This window comes from Micrasema longulum, unplaced genomic scaffold (assembly GCF_059751315.1).
Source record: "Micrasema longulum isolate JH-2025_06_02 unplaced genomic scaffold, ASM5975131v1 h1tg003417l, whole genome shotgun sequence".
Taxonomy (NCBI): domain Eukaryota; kingdom Metazoa; phylum Arthropoda; class Insecta; order Trichoptera; family Brachycentridae; genus Micrasema; species Micrasema longulum.
Genome location: NW_028280481.1, coordinates 67,582 through 86,584, shown reverse-complemented (window position 1 = coordinate 86,584; position 19,003 = coordinate 67,582). Strand labels below are relative to the sequence as shown.

Genomic DNA, 19,003 nt, shown 5'->3' with positions numbered 1-19,003 from the left:
GAGCTGGCAGCCGACAAAGATGCCTGGAGTATTTTTCGTGGACACCATATGCTCCAACGGACAGGGGAGCGGACACGGAATGATACCTAAATGAAAAAAAATAGCCACCCCGTGTATATATATATATGAAAGTAGGAACTCTAAATATTTAAATTAATACAATTGTTCTTTCTAATTAAAAAGCTAAAAACAAGAAATATTGTAATGGCTTTAATTTATTTAACATGTTGTGTTATTTATAATATCGAAATTTTTTCTTTTTAGTCCTTTTATCGGCGGCTGGACACGAGCTCAAACTTGTTAGCCATAAAATGTTCAGCACGCGAGCAGCTGTCATTTTCTAATTTTTCGTGGCGTTTGCGAACAAATCCGAATTTTCGCGTCGTTTCTGTCAAATTCAATTTTTGTGACTGACAGAGGAGGGATTTTTGCAAAGGGCTTCTCGATTATAACTAAGAAATGGACGACGGATTGATAATTGTACTGGATTACGAGAAAATATGCCGGCTTTGCTTGCAAATGAAGGGTGTAATGTCTGACATATTTGACAGAGACGACGATATACCCCTCACCGACCAAATCAAACTCGTCACTTCGGTGGAGGTAAATATTTATTGTTCTAAAATTCAATATTTTAAATCGATAATGTGTCTACAACTTAAAAGAAAAATATTTTTGGCTATTCAATTTTTCTTTGGCTATTTATCTCGCATTAAACGTGTTTATTTGTTGCGGTGTAAAGCAATTTTGTGAATTAAAATTTTATATTTGTTTTTATTGATGAGAATTTTACTACAGCGCAATGGCAAGGACGAACGTTGTTCAAGGACAAAAGTTTTCTGATTTTTTTCTACTGTCAAAATTATTTGACTATTGAAAAATGATACCAAATGTTGGCATCAGAATTGCAGTTTTTTCTTGCTTTTTACCGATAAATTTATAACTTATAACATAAACAAGCAAACAAGAGAAATTACACAAAAAATAATTAGATCTACAAAAAAAGAATTTGATTATTTTATCAAAATCATTATTTAAATTTAGAAAGTACTCTCAGGTAAAAATCCTGCAAAAGAAAATCGACTGTAGATTAGTCGGTCTCACGGTGTACTGGTTATTGCGTTTGCCAGGCATTAAATAAATAAATAATTGTAAAACAATAAATATCCATCCACCGTATTGTATTTTATCATGATTTTTGCCGTGGTGTGAAATGGGCCAATCATGCGATATCAGTCCAGTCTCTGTGAATGTGCGGTAGGCCGTAGGTTCTCAAACTTTGTTCGCCCACCGCCCAATTTGAAAATGAAACAAGATTGATTGGAGTGCGATCGTACAGTTGAAATTTGAAATTTGTCAGTTGTAGAAAGTTGTACAGTTGGTAATTATATTTTGTTGAGTTCGTATTATATTGTATCTTCAGATTCTGGCCACGGACAGCCTGCCCAAGAAGATATGCCACCGGTGCCGCTATGTGGTGGAGATCGGCTACGAGTTGCGCGGCACCGTGCTGAAGGCCAACCAGCTCCTGTGCGACAGCTCGGGCGTGGACGTGCAGCGCCTGACGCGCGCGCTGGACCGCGGCCTGCAGCACGGCGACTGCCTCAGTCCGCAGACTCTGGGCCAGGAGGTCACCGACTACCTCAAGGAGGAGAAACAGGAAGAGGAAGATGCGTGAGTGTACTGATCTAGCGCCCCGAGACGGGGAGCGCTTGCAACAGAGATGGAAACAATTTCGAGAAGGGAATACTGAAGTCTAGCCATTTACAGAGCTTATATCATCGGATGGTTTATGCGGCCACTTTACGCTCCGTATAACATTCACCTTTCTGCGTATATTTAAACTTTACAAGACTGTTTGCTTCTTCAATCAGACATTTACTCTTTTAACCAATGGTGTAAAGTCAATAAATTAGAACTAAATATTAAAAAATGCAAAATAATGTCATTTCATAGAACAAAACAACCGATTTCCTTCGAGTACCTAAAAGAAAATTTCAAAATTGATGTAGTTAAGTCCATCAGAGATTAGGAGTTGTTTTGGACTATAAACTGACATACAATGAGCATATAGATAAAAGAAAAATTTCATATTCCGACTATGTAGAAACCATGAAGTACTGTTCATCGATCAGCATAGAACAAACTATGGCCTTAATTCTCCAATGACCCCACCACGTCTTTGACGTATTGTTAACTCAAGACAAGATCTGGACTTTTTCGGTTAAAGTTTGCAACGACTTAAACGAGTACTAAATAAATAGTCCAGATCTTGTCTCGATGTCCCTTATGTTTGTCAATGTGTTTTTTTTCTTTTTTTAAAATGTTTTCAACTATTCTTTATTACAATTAATTTATTAGATTAAATATTAATTTAAACCCTATAAATTGTATAAATGAGCAATGTCCGTTAATAAAAAATAAATAAGTAAGCTTAGGCTGAGAGGATAGAACGCCATGTCACTATCTTTTCATACTGAATTTGCTTATTCTACATTCATGCATCTTCTCGGTTGACTTTTGTCCAGTAAAAAAAACTGTAACCTTTATTAATGTGAGTGTGATTCATCTGGCAACGCAACGCTTGAAAACAGTTTAAAAAAAATATACTTCTTTTTAAATCAATTTAGATCTCAAGAAAAATGCTGTTTGACTTTTCTTCGTACAAACGTATTCCTGTATTTTTTCCTCGGATTATGCTACTAGGGTGGTGATTTTTTTATATGATACTCTTTCTGAAAAAAAAAAATTGGTTTGTTACGGAGTACGGAAAACAAGACAACAAAACATCAATTTCGTAGGCATAATCAGTTCGATGTGCAGTTGCCTTTTTCGCACAGCATCGGGCGGGCATTTGCGAGAAAGTAATAGAAAAATAATGTTCAAATACCTATTCATCAAAATTGTATGTCACCACATTCTCTCTTAATAACTCCCCAGGGAGTGAAATCCAGCCTGTCATTTGGGTATACTCAAAAATTAGTCTTACATTAAAATGGTGTGTTAAATACCCATTGAACATAAATAAACTAAATAAATTTATTTATACCCAACAGAGTAAGTTCCGGTTGGGCGGGCGGGCGCCTTCAGTTCTCTATAAATAAAATAATGTCGATCCTTTTTCCAGCCACTACGCGAACGTGATCACCGTCAGCCAGGGCAGCTGGCCGCTGTCGCAGGAGTACACCGCCTTCACCGAGGAGATCGCTGCCGGGGACGCGGAGGACGACGGGGAGGGGGATGACGACGAGGAGGGAGACGGGGACGGGGAGGGAGAGGGAGACGACGATGAGCTGGAGATGGAGGGAGAGGTAAACAGCGCCGACGAAGGGACGGAGCTACACTGGAGGGCTATCCTGAGAAAGAAAAGATCCAAGGGTATGTGTGATTGAAGTTTTAATGAGGAAGTTCAGTGGTATTATTATTACTCATATATAACACCGAATATGCTACTAAAAATATACAAAACCCATATCAGACCTACTCTCCAATACGGGTTTCAGATATGGAATCCTTATTTTGTTAAGGATATCAATTTGTTGGAAAGGGTCCAAAGACGAGCTACAAAGCTGTCGCCGAGCCTGACAGCCTCCATATGTGGAGAGGCTGGAAACTCTCGGTCTCACGACGCTGCAGGAACAGTGAGAAAGGGGTGACCTGATACTCAACAGTCACTATAGCTGCCCATGGTCTCAGGCTGGAGAAAACGAGATTCAATCTAAATCCACGGAAGCATTTCCCGAGCAATAGGGTTGTCGACGGTTGGAATAAGCTGCCACAAGAGCTGATCTCAATGTGTAGTCTCAACGGGTTCAAAAATGGACTAGATTTGTTTGGGAAAAGTCAAAGTGCGCCAACAACTAACTTTCATTTAAATAGATGTTTAAGCACATCAGCTTTAAGCTGCTCGCTTAAAATTAATAATAATATTGAAAATTTTGTTTATTTGTCAATAGATTACTAAACTAAGCTAAAAATTTTTTTTTTAAATCTTTATGTATCGGCGCTACGGTTTTTTTAAGTTTTGTATTTCTCAAGTCTCGAGTTCTCTTCCGCTTCTTCTCGGTAAGTAAGTAAACTGGAAATCTTTCACAGCTCTCTTATCGTCGGCTGATTCATATGAACTAGCGACGTCGTTCAAAGTCGTTCGTTTTTATTAAAACATTTTTAAAAAAAATTCGTACATTTTCAAGAAACTTTGCCGTTCAATTTAATGCTCTAATTTTTACCGCCCATAAGAAAACATTTTTTGTATCTACTTTCCCGTAGGGTTGAAATTCCTCATCAAAATCATGACAGCAACAAAAAAGCTGCACCACTTTTTAGACGGATATTCAATTTCAATCGCAGGTTGTGTGTGATCTTACCTTTTTAGTATTTAATATTAATCTACATTTAGATTAAGATCCTTGTTTTCATTCTCAGGTTAATGAAACAGTATGTGCTGGTTTTATCCAGTATCTCCGACAAATCAAATCCATAGAGATTAATATTCCAATAGATTCAACCAAAGCTTTTGTGTTTCGCGTCTAGATGGCTTTAATGGAATACGCACAAATCTCGCAAAGTACCGAATTGATAAACTTTAATCTGTATTCAATGTGGCAGCAAGGCTTATAATGTTTTTTGGCACCGTTAAGGTACCGCTTGGATACTTTTTTGAAGGAAGAAGAATGCAGATATAGAGCAGTACACGATATATAGGCGCACCAGCAAAAGGCTGTAGAAACCACTTAAATTTCAATTTATAAAAAAAGAAGTGTAATTAATTCGATCCTACCCTCACTGCGCGTCAAAAACATTTTCGCGTTACGGTGCTACACATGCAAAAATGTCCAATTTTAAATTGGAAAAATTGAACTTTTTAAAACACGAAAAAACCATTAGCTCACACTCGTAGCAAGAGCGAGAGAACCGCTCCTTACGAAGCTCGGAGAGCGACTGGAGCTAACATTGGAGCCTAAAAGAAATTTTGACAACTTTGCTATTCGCGTTTGTGACGCGTGAATCGTCTCTCTTGCTCCCGTATATAAATACCTGTAGTATCGAGAGTGAGACGTAAAAAGTGTGGGCACTTAAACCAGCCAATGACGGGTCATAAGCCCTGTAGATGCCTGTACTTCTATACTCCAACAATGTGTTCTTCATCTCTGTTTTAATGTGTTAATATTAACAACTCCCTAGGGGGTTGAATCCAGTTCTTGTCTACAAAAATTGGGACAAACTGGAAACATTGTTGACAGTAATTATTCCATAGTTTCCTTATTTGCAGATTACGAGTACGACGAGTTGACTTGTCAGTTGTGTCTCGAGGTCTTCAATGGAATCACAACGCACTTGGATCATGTTGAGAAACATTACAGGTATGGAAAAAAACTATAAAAATAGAAGATTAAAAAAATATATAAATTTACAACATAATATTTAATGCGATAAGGGAAATGGGAAGCCAAAAAAAATATTTTAAATACTTAAATTGAGAAATTTTTGGGGGGGGGGGAGTGTCGCCCACTGCACTAAACAGTTTTCACAAAACAGCTTCATTGAATTATAAAAAAAACGAAATACCCATCTCTAATATATATGTACCTAATATATACCTGCCTTTTTCTTTTATTTGTTCATGTTTTTTTTTTTCAACATTTTCGTGGACAGTCATAAAGGATTACTAGCCCGGTCATATTTTGTTCTGTATGTGTACGCGAGTGTTGTTAGTAGGTAACTTTTTATTGTTCCAAAATAAATAAAGTCCTTTTCTGTTGTTCAGTGATACCCCGGAGCTGGTGCCCTTCCACCGGGCCTGTAAGCCATTCGTATGCCCTCTGTGCCCTGACCAGACCTTCAGCTTCCGCAAGGACCTGATCGTCCACCATCGCTTGCACCTGAAGATCAACCCCTACTACTGCCAGGTTCCCGACTGCGGCTGCTTCTTCCGGAGCAAGGTGCGGACTTTGAGAAGTTTCCCCTATTATCACTTAACTTTTTTATTTATTTACAGTCGTCCAATTATGTAATTTCCACTCCCGCGGGCTCCTGCGATCCTGGAAGGGCCGACGATGATTCAGCTGTAATCGCTAAGGTCTCCCGGGGGCGTCCGTCGAAGTTCACACGCTTCACCTAAGAGCGAACGTAAAAAAATAATAATTACGAGTTGTTTCATTACTGTACAGTTGTGTTTCAAATAGAATGAAAATCTTGGACCAGTGTTTTTGACTCGATGGCTACACTTAGTAATAATTTTAATCATATTAGCAATAGATTCGATAGTGTACTGTCAGTTTCAGGATGCAGAACTAAGTTCGCGCAGGAACACTCCTTACATGTTGGTCCAAGATCCTTCAATCTTCTAACTAAGGAATTATAATTGAATCACTGGTACAGTTTAAAGTAGGTTTGAGGTCATGGATTAGCATGGAAGGAACAGATATACACCTCTTTAAAAAATAAATATAAATAAAATGCATTCTGCAAATAAATCATGTTTTTGTAATATCAGCATATGTTAATTTTGTTTTTCTTTTCTTTTCATGGTCATGTCATACCATATTTATATGATATAAACTTATTAATAATTAAAAAAGGAATGGCCCACGCTCAGACGCTAAAGTCTTTGTGGGCTTTTTTTCCAATTTATGTTATAGCTTAATTTTAAGATGTATTTTTCTAAAGTGTATTTTTGTATTTATATTTCTTTGTAAATATATGTATGGAAAAATAAACATTAAAAAAAAAGGTAAGCAGTGTACACAAGTACGACTTGTAGTACAGTCGTTGGTCAGTTCGCTTACCATGGTAGAGGTCCCAGGTTCGATCCCTTATAAGGTCGCAATGAAATATTTTTTGAAAGGTGTTTATACATTTCAATATTAATTTGAGCCCATTACTGGTGAAGTGAACTAACTAATATTTGAACGGAGATATTTCGGATATGTTTATATTTCCTTCAAGCATCAATTTGTTCTATCCTTTAACTTCCGGCGGCCCTTGACTCGAGTTCCACAGTCCCTGACATCGTCCTTTGCCGGCGGCGAGTCAAGAAAGCAACTGTACTTAGTAACATATTGTAATGAAGAACACACGAAAAATCATCTGTAAATCGGCTGAAGATAACGTGCGCGGACCGATTGAACGATGTGAGGTGCCAATAAAGCGATCGTGCTATCCCGGAACCAGTGCTAAAGGGAAGAAATCGCAAGTCCTTGTCCTTTCATTTAATTCCTGGATTGACACTTTTAAAATAACGCATATCGCAAAATTGAACATATCCAATTTTCTTCGAAAACTTTTCAGGAAAGGCGAAACCTTGTTTACAGTCCCTAGGTATTTTATTTATTTTCTTTTATTAACATAAACGGCAGGCCTTTTACAAAAGTTTAGAATACTAACATATTTGGCTTAATGTATATATTTTTTTAAGGAATTAACAATTAATTTTGACATTTGACTAAATAGTGACATGCAGTTGACGCATGTTTAGGAAGAATAAAGTCTTTACATCAATAAATTACGATGCAGAAAGTTAAAAAATTTGGCAATAGAAATATTATTTGAAGTAAACATAACGTGAAAAGAAAATATTTAAACAGTTATCATAAAAGTGTGAAACATTTTTGTCACTACAAAAATGACAGTTGAAATTTTGTGTTACCATACTAAAAAAAGTAATACAACTTATAAATAAAATTTCCATTGTATGTATTTTATGCTAATTCAAATTTTAATTTTTGTGTTTTTAAGGTTAAGTACCTACATAAAATGATTTAAACATGTTTTTTTTTTTAATGAAATCATAGGTAAATATTAATAACCCCCAATTATGGCACTTTTAAAAAAAAATTGCAGTATATTTCGTATACTCTAGTACAATTAATATATTTTGATGTAATTTCATTTTTTCCATTCATTTTTCATTTCCTCACTTTAGCGTTTTCCTTAGTTTTACACTTTTTTTTGTTTCTCCCTAAAAAAACGTAAAACAGGGGTTTTACTGTACATCCAAAAACCGTTTTTTCCCGATTCCTTATGTAGTGTATTTGAAAAAAATAGGCAGAAAACTTATAAACTTAGAACACAAAAGTTTGACCATTTTGTCAGTTGGTTTTCTTCATCTGTAATGTAATTGGACTGGCGTAAGCGTGACAATAACAATAACACAGCGTACCTTCATATAACGGATGATAAAGATGTATTTAGACGTGTTGCGTATGGTTCCCAGGAAGCGCTGCGGCACCACATGTACTCGCACGCGGACAAGAAGTTCGTGTGCGAGACGTGCGGCGCTGCCTTCCGCCGCAAGTTCGAGCTCGGCCAGCACCGCGTGCGGCACCTGGACGAGGGAGCCCACTACACGTGCAAACTGTGCCGCGTGGTCTGCAAGAACCGCCTCAGCTTCAAGGCGCACATGCGTCACCACGAAACTGGCAGGAGGTAATACTTTCACCAATTTTATAATAATTCAATAATGCAACTTTAGATTTGAATAAAAGAAGCAAATATTCGGTGCGTCTACATCTCGTGTACTGCTTTTTGTCTGCGTTATTCCTCCTCAACTCACATTATTTATGAAAAAATCAGACAGATGTCCATCACGACTAGCAGTTATACACGGTTTTCAGGACCAGACCGCGAAACTTCAGAGGAACATTCCTCATGGTAAGCTTTAAAAAAGTCCTAATAAAATTTTTCCAAAAAGTCATTTAAAATAATAAAATAAAAATTGTAACCTCAAAATGTATTAAATCCTTAAATTCTCAGACAAGCAGTCCCTCCACAAACCCCTACCCCTCTCCTACCCAGCCGCTTCCCTTGTCCACGTCTGGTGCGTATCGCTTCGTTGGTCAAATATGTTTTATTGCATTTTTTTTTAGTCGTGGAGAGGTAGGGGTTTTCAAAAGGGATGCTAGTCCGAGAAAGATTTACTCCATTTTTAGATCATAAAAAAAAAATAATTAAAAAATGACCTTTGTAAAAATTTTATGAGGATATTTTTTAAAGCTTACCATGAGGTATGTTCCTCTGAAGTTTCGCAGTCTGGCCCTGAAAAACCGCGTATAGTGTACTCTTTCAGTTGGATTTCTTACCATTTTTTCCAAAAAATCCGTCATTTTTATAGGAATGCATGCTAGCTCGAGTATCGAAGCAACATAACTTGTATTATTTATTTGACAAATTGTGGTCTGCAGTACTTCACAGGCTGCTTATTAACCCATCACATAATGCAGACTGTAAATATAATGCAAGTTAGAATTTATTAATAGAAAGCAGATGGCTGCTAAACTGCCGATATGCACAGAAAAATAGATTCGAATTATCCGCAGAAGCCGTATTCAGAAAGTCAATTGCCCTTTTAATGGGTGTGTAAAACAGTGCCTCGACAGATCTCGCTCTAGTATAATTACTGGGAACATACAAACTGATCTCTTTCAGTATACTTCCAGAAATCAGCTTATTTCTCAAGATAGACGAGATTCGAGGGTGTTGTAATCCAGCTAGAAATAATTATCATCGATTCCTATTACAGGTTTAAGTGTACGAGGTCCGGCTGCCCCAAGGCATTTTTCTCCAACACGGACCTGAGCATCCACGAGAGGGCTCACTCCAACAACAAGTGCTACAAGTGTCCCCTGTGCGTGTGCGCCTACATCTCGCAGTCACAACTCAACAGGTGATGGTTATTTCTACCACCGCTATATGCAGCGGAAGTAGAACCTCGTTAGTCCCAATGGCAATTATTTCAAAGAGCAGAGTAGTAAGTTTGTCGAATATTTATGATAAAAAATAAACAAAAAAAACTGTCAACAATGTTTTGAGTTTGTCCAAATTTTCCCAGACAAGTACTTGATTTAACCCCCCAGGGAGCTTAATTTTAACATATCACAACAGAGATGAAGAACATTTTAGAGATGGGGATTTTTTTCGGATACATATATCTTTTCATTCCAAGTGTCAAGCCATTCCTTCCTTTGATTCCGGTGGTCGTTGTTTTTGAATTCCAATATACCTCCCTCATGCGTGACATCTTTCAAATCATCAAAAAACGTAAAAAAGTGACTGTGCAGGCTCGTACGAATATATCCAAGATCCATCACCTGTCACGATGTTATAGACATGTTTTGAAGCTTGCGATCATATTTTTTGAGCATTTCTTTCGACCATTTGACACGAGCCTTTTTTTTAGCGACTATCAAATTATGTGGAATCCAACGTGAACTTTTTGGCACCCAAATGTGGCATTCATGTAATATTGAATGTATGCTGGTCCCACTGATGCCCAAAGATGCCTGAATCCCACGGTCAGTCAAATGATGATCTTCCATTATCAGTACAGGATCAATGTTTTTCGGAACAATAACCGATTTCGGACGACCTTCACAAAATTCCTCGTTGAGTGAACTGCAGCCATGATTAAATCATTGAGTGCTTCATCGTCAAAAGTCGAATTAAGTTCATCAATGCACTGTTGTTGAGTTAATCAAAGTCTACGATAGAGGTGTCAGCTCTCAGAATGCGGCACCAGTGTTGCCAAATCTCGAAATATAAAAGGCTACCCTTGTGACCTGTCTTCAGTTCAGTGCCGAAAATTGGCATTTATTAAATTATACAATATGTTCTGTTTCCAATGTTTTGCATTTTGTTTTGTTAAGAAGGCTAAAATTAAATTACAAGCGTACATATGCGGTCATTGTTTATTCATTAGTGTTGTTTGATTCGGCAGGCATCTGAGGCAACACGAGAAGCGGCGCGTCAACAAGTGCGACAAGTGTTCGGAGAGTTTCACCGACTACACGGAATTCTGCAATCACCGCATCAAGACACACGGGGAGTGGCACCCGCACAAGTGCCCCGCTTGCAACCAAGGGTAAACAAACTACAATGGTTATCGTAGATATTTTTCAAAACTTTCATATCCAAGTCAATTCTGTATCCCTTTGCTCCCTGACGGCGCAAGTTTGTCTAGGTGTAATATAACTCATCTATTAAATGCAAACTTAAACAAACTCTCTACCAAAAACGGAAAATTAGTTATCGATGCCAAAATAAACTATACATAAAAAACTACCTACCTAAATAATAGCGTAATTCAAAACCTTCTCTAAATATTGCAAAAACAAATTTTAATTATACTACTTGACATCTCAAACTTAGTGCAGTGGCCGCGGTTCAATTTAAGATTGAATTAATTCCCTGTCAAGAAAGGGTAAATTAAAACGATTCATTGACTGCACATTTACTTGAGTTTTGATGTGTAGTTGAATCCTTCACCCAGAGATGGCGGGATTGCTTTCCGTTGGGTCGATAATGGAAGCACGATGACAAACATCCGGTTTGTTTCAATTCAGATTTCTTCTTAAAGAAACAAGCGTGCTGATTTATTGACAATACACAATTTCAAAAATGTAATTTGCAGCTACCAGGGAGTCCGGCAGCTGGAGAGGCACATCACGCGCTGTCGGCTCGCCACCAAGCTCGGCCTGCAGCCCTCCGCTCCGGACGTGCTGCCCGAAGACGGGGAGGTGAACTCCATGGCCAGCATAAGGTGAGGCCTTCACGCATTACATAGTCGTCCTCACCCGGTTCTCCGAGTGCATCGCTTCTTGATTATTATTAAACCAGTTTAGATCCAGTCCGGGGACTATGAAATGTTCCGTGGAAATCAAAGAAATAAATTATTTTTTAAAAATATGGAAAATGTCAATGGCAAAAGTGCTCGTAATCTTATTTGTTAAAGTGGGGGTCAGTATATTTCATTTCATTTCATTTTTTCATTTTTTTTGCACCACAACAGGCCAGGAGGCCCAATTACAGTGGTGAATTACATTACAGAACAACCAGGCTTGAGAAAAATCACATTTTAATTTTTGTGTTCTCACCGGGAATTGAACCCGGAACCTTCCGTGCATGAGTCAAGCGTCTTGACCACTACACCACGGAGGCCGCCTATATATGCTTCTGATGTCACTGCGACCTGTGATCTTCCATTTGTTCTACATATTATAATTTGGACATTTGGCGAACTCAAAATATTGTAAGAGTTCATACATTCAAATCATCATAATATGATTTAACTGTTTTTAGTGGATAACTCACAAATGATGATTTTGAAGTTATCTAGCTGTAGTAATTACCCCATGATGTGTAAACGAATAGCCTATTTATTTATTTTTTAATTTATTATAATTTTTTGTTTTTTTTTACAATACACATGAGGTAAAACAGAGTATTCAAAAATTAAAGAATATTTAAATAGCAGTAATAAAGAATAATAAAATACATATTAACAGTAAGAATAGTAAACAAAAATCCCACAAAGGCATGGCCTGTTCTGTTCGTGGACAGACAAGAAATGTTTGTGAATTTTTTGCTTCTTTAATAAATAGACAGAAAGATAAAAGAAAATATTCCGTAAAAGATACGAAGGCAATTTTTTATTTTATAGTAATTAAAAAAGGAAATGAAAAATATAAAAAAACCAAAATATTCCTTATTATTTAAAAGGCAACAAAATATATCATAGAAAAAAAGAGTTAATATTTTTAGTTTCAATCCGGGATAGTGCGTGTTTTTTAAAAGAAGGAAAATTTTGAAAGCTTGGGATTAAAGAAATATTATCAGTAAAAAAGGAATTAAAAACTTTGGGCCTATAAAATATGCACGTCTCTGTGCTAGCCTCGTTTTACAATGTGGTATTTCCAGCGCACGATTCCTTCTTAGACTTGATCTATTTGAATTACTTCAGAGTTTCTTCCTGGAGTCGTTACACTATATTTCAGATGAAATTATTTAGCATGTGCGCGTGTCATCGATCACTGGACTATGAGCCTCGCAGTATTATAAGAAATTTTAGTAAATATTCGTCTACGATCACCTATTTTCTACCGGATGTATTTTATTTTTGACGATTACCAAATGACACCGACACGTAGTCTCCAGATGCGTTAGACATGTGCTCAATATGACATTAAATAAATATTGCGAAATGTACAGTTTCAATTTTGAAATAATCGTTTGTATAATTTCAAGTTTGGTGGTAATTTTCATGTTCTAGAGAGTTGGATGTCCACGTTCCAATGTTCAAGAGTGAAGACAATATGGAAGGACTGGGAGTTGTGATGCAGGCTGCGGATTTGCAACACTTCACTAATGCAGGTTAGTTAGACACTAGGCAGCGGATTCTTCATCCAGACTCCGGCATCCAGAGTGGTTCGTGTGATCACCGACTTTACCATCAGGGTCGCAGCGGACAGCGAATCTTCGGCGCCACAAAACCGAGACTCGCCAGCTGAGGGAAGGTGACCCCTACATAAAATCCCCATAGAAGGCATCGAAAGGTGAGACTGACTGGAACTCGAATCGACCTTTACTAAAGGTTTAAAAAATGTTCAACGAGTTGCCGGAAAATCTCAGAGAAGCTGAAAGCGTCTCCACTTTTCAGACAAAATGCTTTTTGTATATTAGGAATAAATAATCCGTACGTTGTGTAGATAAATTTAGGTTAGGTAAATAATTATAGTGTTATGTAAATTTTAATTAGTTTACAAACTATATATATATTCACATATAAATTATACTTCCCAGGATATCACAATGGCAAGAAAAACATTTGCCACAGTGATCGCCAATATCGGGGGACCCGACACGGCACGCAAAGAAGAAGAAGAATGACAGGTCGTGAGCCTTATAGATAAGGCTTTAGGAATGACCGCCTACCTGATTATCGTAGGCAACTGAAATGGCTCAAAATCAGACAACGGAGAGACTATCACGTGCTCTCTGATTTCTGTTTACTGTACTTCATAATCCTAATGCTCCTATATATACTTGCGTGAAAAATTTCAACACTTATCAGCTCATGGTTTACCTCTTCGTTCTTATTCTCGAAGCGCCCTCTTAATTCCCCCATCCACAATCCCTCCTCCTCTAACTCGCATAGTATCCATGCGACTCGACTGCGGAATCATTTCTCATTCACTCAACAGTTTCTTCCTCGTTTTCTGCATCCATCAACATTCGCCTCGTAAATCCTTTTAGCTGTTCTTTCGCTGTCCATTCGCTCTACATGTCCGAACCGACGCAGCACCCCTTTCTTGATTCTGTCGATAATGCGTGTCTCAGCCTTACACAGTTCGCGGATCTCGACATTTATGCACCTATCATACATCGTTTTACCACAATTTTATACTTTACTCTCATGAAACTCCTGTGGCAAACATTTGTTTGCCAAAGTAGATTTTAGTACACTGTTCAACCTGTTCTCGGCACTCACCCTCCTTTCCATCCCCAGTAAACATACTTCTGGGATACACAAATTCTTTCACCCGATTCAGAATATCTCCGTTCACACTGATCTCACATTTAGTAGTATTTTCATCCCTCTCAAAGACTATCACTTTCGATTTATCAACATTCATTAGTAAGTCGCTTTTCTCGCATTGTAAGTAACTCTAAGCAAATGCGACGCGGTCAGAGAATACGATACTTAAGCTACAGCGATACCAAATTTTAGTTTTCATGTTCAAACAAACATTCCAAAATTACAGCCCTCTAAAAAATGGTGGACCTTCACTATACGTTTTGAAACTAAAATTATATGAAGACCACATTTTATTTTATTGTTTGCTTAGAAGAAAATCATCATCATCGGCTCTACCGTCCGTTGTGAGCCTCGACTTCCTCCAACATTTGTCGCTATCTCCCTCCATCTTCAGCCAATCCCGGTGCACTCCATCCAGTCATCTACCTAGCCAATTTGGCAAAAACCTCGATATACAAATACGCATGCACAAAAAGTCCAATAAAATAATGCCCAGACTTCTATAACCTCTTCTCAATCGAGTAACACTAATTTTTAATGACCTTTGGCCCAGAGGCGAGCATGTGCGACGGTAACTTCCTGTACATCGAGACGTCGGAAACGGAGGGCGGCGCCGGTGAGGGCATCTCGCAGTACATGATCATCAAGGAGGGCCAAGAGCAGGACTTCCTGACCGCAGTGGTAATGTTTACCTATTATAAACTAAAAAAAAACACTATTTTTCAAATGTACACTTAAGTATACAAAGCAACGATTTATTGTGTTATTGCATAATGATTTGAATTCCCAAGGGTGGATCAATTAGCTAGTGACTTTTTATTTTTCGACCCTTCTGTTCGCGTTCAATCGAGGGAATAAATAAGGGGAATACATTATCGACTAATTTGTCCTCCTATTTTCTTTATTTGGAAAAAATGGACACAACTTATTACGTTGGATTCAACTTTCATGGCGGTTTTCGTAAATGTTGTTCTTGTTTAATACCGACCCTGATAATTCTCCTTTAATATTTTACAACAAATTAGTCGGTAACGCATTCTCCTTATTTGTTTTTACCTTTATTCCCGGGATGGATTGCGAACAGACGGAGGTGTCGAAAATACTCACTATCGTCTACTTGCCATTGCGTTTTGAAGGATTCTAATCAAATAAAATAATATAACAAACACACTATCTAGTGAAGCAGAAAAATTTTCTTTCGAATGACCTTTACCATTCTGTTTTACTTTTACTCATTATTGAATTTGAAAAAAAACGTACACAACTTATGTTAACACCTAATATTTGAACGAACGTCCGGTGTTGCACTTCCACATATCTTTTGTGATAAATTAATGTTTATTTTGCTTTGTTTTACAGCAAGAGGCAACAGCCGTCAAGCAGGAGAGAGATGAGGACTTTGTGCTGAAAGATAATCAGATATAATATTATTCTATCCATAAACACAAGTTCTTTATTGATATCATGGCTGTTCAGGTGTGCGATGCGCACACACCTGGGCTATTGCGCGTTCACACTCTTTGCGGACGTTTCGAATCGCACGCGGAAACCGCAATCATATCAACCCCATGTGCATAAGTTCTCGCAATCGTTAAATATATATTTGAAACCCTTAATTTATGAATCATCTTTCAATTCGCCACCCGGAGAAGCTGTTTCACACGTGTCGAGATGTTCGGGGCCTGGTATACGCTGCACGGTTCATCTTTAGACCGAATGCGCCACCGATTACCTTCTCTCGCTGGTCCGCAGGATGTTTGCAATACTTTCCTTTCAAAGGTGTACAGCATCTCGGCCATCTTCGCTGTCAGTATTAACACCTCACTCCTCTATATGCCAACACCCTGTTTATGTCAAAAGCATTCAACCACAATTCTGGAGAAATCGGTTTTACTATTTCTAATGTGTTTTGCGTAGATCATAATATATACATTCTAGTAAAAGAATTTGAACTGCAAATGTCATTTTCATCATTCCATGTCTGCTCCTAGTCGGAGCGTTTGGTATCCACACAGAGCCTCCGTGCATCTCTATCGGCTGCCGACTCCTTTGCGTCCGCCCGAGTCAGGTTCTCGTTCCGACATTCTGATGCCTTGTAAAGTAGGCAAGCGCGGTTAAGGCTCTCGGGAGGCATCCGCAGTACATGGCCCAGCCAACCGTATCGCCTCCGCTTGACGACAGTTGTCGTCCGAGTTTGTAGCGTCCGTTCTCTTATTACCTCATTCCTCGCAAAGTCAAACCACCGCACACCCGGGATTCTTCCGAAACACCTATTCTCAAAACTCAGATTTTTTTGTCTTGGTTAAGGGTTAAGGCACACGTTTGAAATAATGAAATTGCTTTTTCCAGAATGCTTTTGACATGGTAATCTTAGTTTTTCTTTGGACGCTACGTGATTTGAACACTGACGAGCAAAGAAAATTATGTTTCCAAAGCTACAACACAGACTAGCAGTGCTTTATAATGAGGAATTTCAGCCCTACAGGAAATTGGATACAAAAAATGTTTTCCTGCGTGCGGTAAAAGTTAGAGCATTCAATTTTACTGCAAAGTTTCTTGAAAATGTACGACAAAAATAATATAAAATATTTCAATAAAATTGTAACAAAATAATAAAACGCACTACATCGAACGACGTCACTGGTTCATATGAACCGATCAATGATATGAGAGCTGTGAAGGATATCCGGTTTACTTACCGTAAACTAACCAATCGGGAGAACTGACAGAGAAGAACCTCTGACGTCACACGCGGAGTTTTTTCAGAAACACAAATCTTGAAAAAAATGTACTTAAAATATAAAAAAATTCTCTACATATTTCATCCATTTGATTGTATCTAACAAATACAACGATATATCTGTGCCGCTTTTTACAGTACCAGTTCAAATGGAGCACAATCACACATGACGACATTTCTGCTTAGCGTCACGTCTGATCGCGATATAAAATCAGTTGGAGAATGACGGCGCGGAAGACAACCACCCGCGAATTTCAATGCCATTTTCTTTGCGCTAGTAACGTGTCTTTTTAATACGTCATTGTTCATGGGGTATATCGCAACATATTTCCTAGAAGACATCACACCTTTTATAATAAACGTATTGTTATTTTTTATATTTATTGTGTATTCATAATATAAAAAACTATGACAGTGGTAATTTAAAAATATGTGTGTATATAATGATCGTAAGTTGTAGATTTGTATCCTGTTTAAATTTTAATGGATTGTTATTACTAAATTATATTGTTGGCTCAAATTCTTTCCCTTTTTTTCCCTTTCAAATTCCTCGCCTGATCCCCATATCTTCTGCATTCTCTTCACCATTATTTAAAATGTTATTATAAAGTATTTTGAAATAAAAGGCTTTTTGTAATAATAATAATACGAATATAGTTTTATTCCACTTTTATTTATATTATTTACCAGTGATCGGGTTTCATCGTGACCGACATCGTCAGACTGGTGGGAGACAATTGCAAGTACAATATACAAGTGCAAGCGGGGGTTATAAATCTTGATTTTATATAATATTGTTGAATTGTATATATATATATAGCTGTAATTTATTGATGTTTAGAAGTGATTCAATGAATCCTACGTAAAGAATATACTAAACTAAACGAAACATATAAACGGGAAATTTGATACAAAAATGTTTTCTTGCAAAATTAGAACATTTATTCTCTCCAAAATGTATGAAAAAATTAATACAAAATAATTACGTCACTAGTTCTTCCGAATCAACCAATGTTGTGATTTTCTTTTTTTGTGAAGCCAACTCACCAATCAGCGGATCTCACCGTGGCATCACAGGCGCAGATAATACAATACGTAAAAATAAATTGTTGCGGAATTTTGAACTTCAGACTTCTGAATCGTGTTTATGCGACACTACCGCGGGACTAAGGATATTTACAAACAGTTCATTTGGTACAACAACTAAACATAAATTAACAAATTACAACAGGGGTGGAGAATACCTTAAATAAGGGAATATGGAAGTCTAGGCATTTACAGGGCTTATGATCTGTCTTTGGCTGGTTTAAGTGGCCACTTTATATACTGTGTAACATTCACCATTTTGCCTATGTTTGAACATCCATATTTCTTCAATTCTTCTATTTGTTGATTTTAGTGAAGTTAAAGAATCAACAAATGGAAGAATTTAAGAAATATGGATGTTAAAACATAGGCAAAATGGTTAATGTTACACAGTGTGTAAAGTGAAGACAGGTCATAGGCCCTGTAAATGCCTAGACTTCCATATTCCCTAATTTAAGGTATTCTCCATCCCTGTTGTAATTTGTTAATCATAATGACTCCCAAGGGGGTGAAATCCAGTCTTTTGTCTACAAACATTTGGACAAACTCAAATATTGTAATAAACATAAATTCGCTAAATAGTAAATAATAATTTTATTACAATTAAATTCATTCTACCGGAACAAATTGAAGTAGACATTTGATTTTCCTTAATAATGCTTCCAGGAAGGACTTCTGTACAGTGGGCTTGTCCTGCAAAAAGAAAAAAGAGCATTGGGCAAAAATTGCTTAAAACAAACATATCATCACGCTCATGGATCAACGACACCTGTGATTTTCTATAACTTTACACAAATGATTTAAATATTTTTTTCATAAGTACAAAAGTGTATAATTTGATACTTGGGTTAGTTATATATACAATA

General features: G+C 37.3%; 2 protein-coding genes across 2 annotated transcripts in view; one reads left to right on the top strand and one right to left on the bottom strand.

Annotated features, from left to right (window-relative positions):
• The first annotated feature begins 299 nt into the window (after window positions 1-299).
• Window positions 300-17,697, top strand: LOC148270774 (uncharacterized). Its single transcript, XM_088242206.1, has 12 exons — window positions 300-603; window positions 1,424-1,674; window positions 3,128-3,378; window positions 5,273-5,363; window positions 5,768-5,942; window positions 8,216-8,427; window positions 9,521-9,664; window positions 10,715-10,858; window positions 11,408-11,536; window positions 13,046-13,146; window positions 14,865-14,992; window positions 15,671-17,697. The coding sequence occupies exons 1-12, from the start codon at window positions 460-462 to the stop codon at window positions 15,734-15,736; spliced, it is 1,836 nt and encodes a 611-aa protein (XP_088098332.1). The 5' UTR covers window positions 300-459; the 3' UTR covers window positions 15,737-17,697.
• Window positions 15,248-19,003, bottom strand: part of Nup205 (nuclear pore complex protein Nup205) — a 33,825-nt gene continuing 30,069 nt past the window's right edge. Inside the window, exon 16 of the mRNA XM_088242204.1 lies at window positions 15,248-18,830. Coding sequence (XP_088098330.1) covers window positions 18,747-18,830 — 84 coding nt within the window. The 3' untranslated portion in view covers window positions 15,248-18,746. The remainder of the gene's footprint in view (window positions 18,831-19,003) is intronic.

Coding starts and splice junctions, on each gene's coding strand:
- LOC148270774 (XM_088242206.1), top strand. CDS start 460: ATGGACGACGGATTGATAATTGTACTGGATTACGAGAAAATATGCCGG. Junction 3,379..5,272: donor GAGAAAGAAAAGATCCAAGG/GTATGTGTGATT, acceptor CCTTATTTGCAG/ATTACGAGTACGACGAGTTG. Junction 11,537..13,045: donor AACTCCATGGCCAGCATAAG/GTGAGGCCTTCA, acceptor TTCATGTTCTAG/AGAGTTGGATGTCCACGTTC.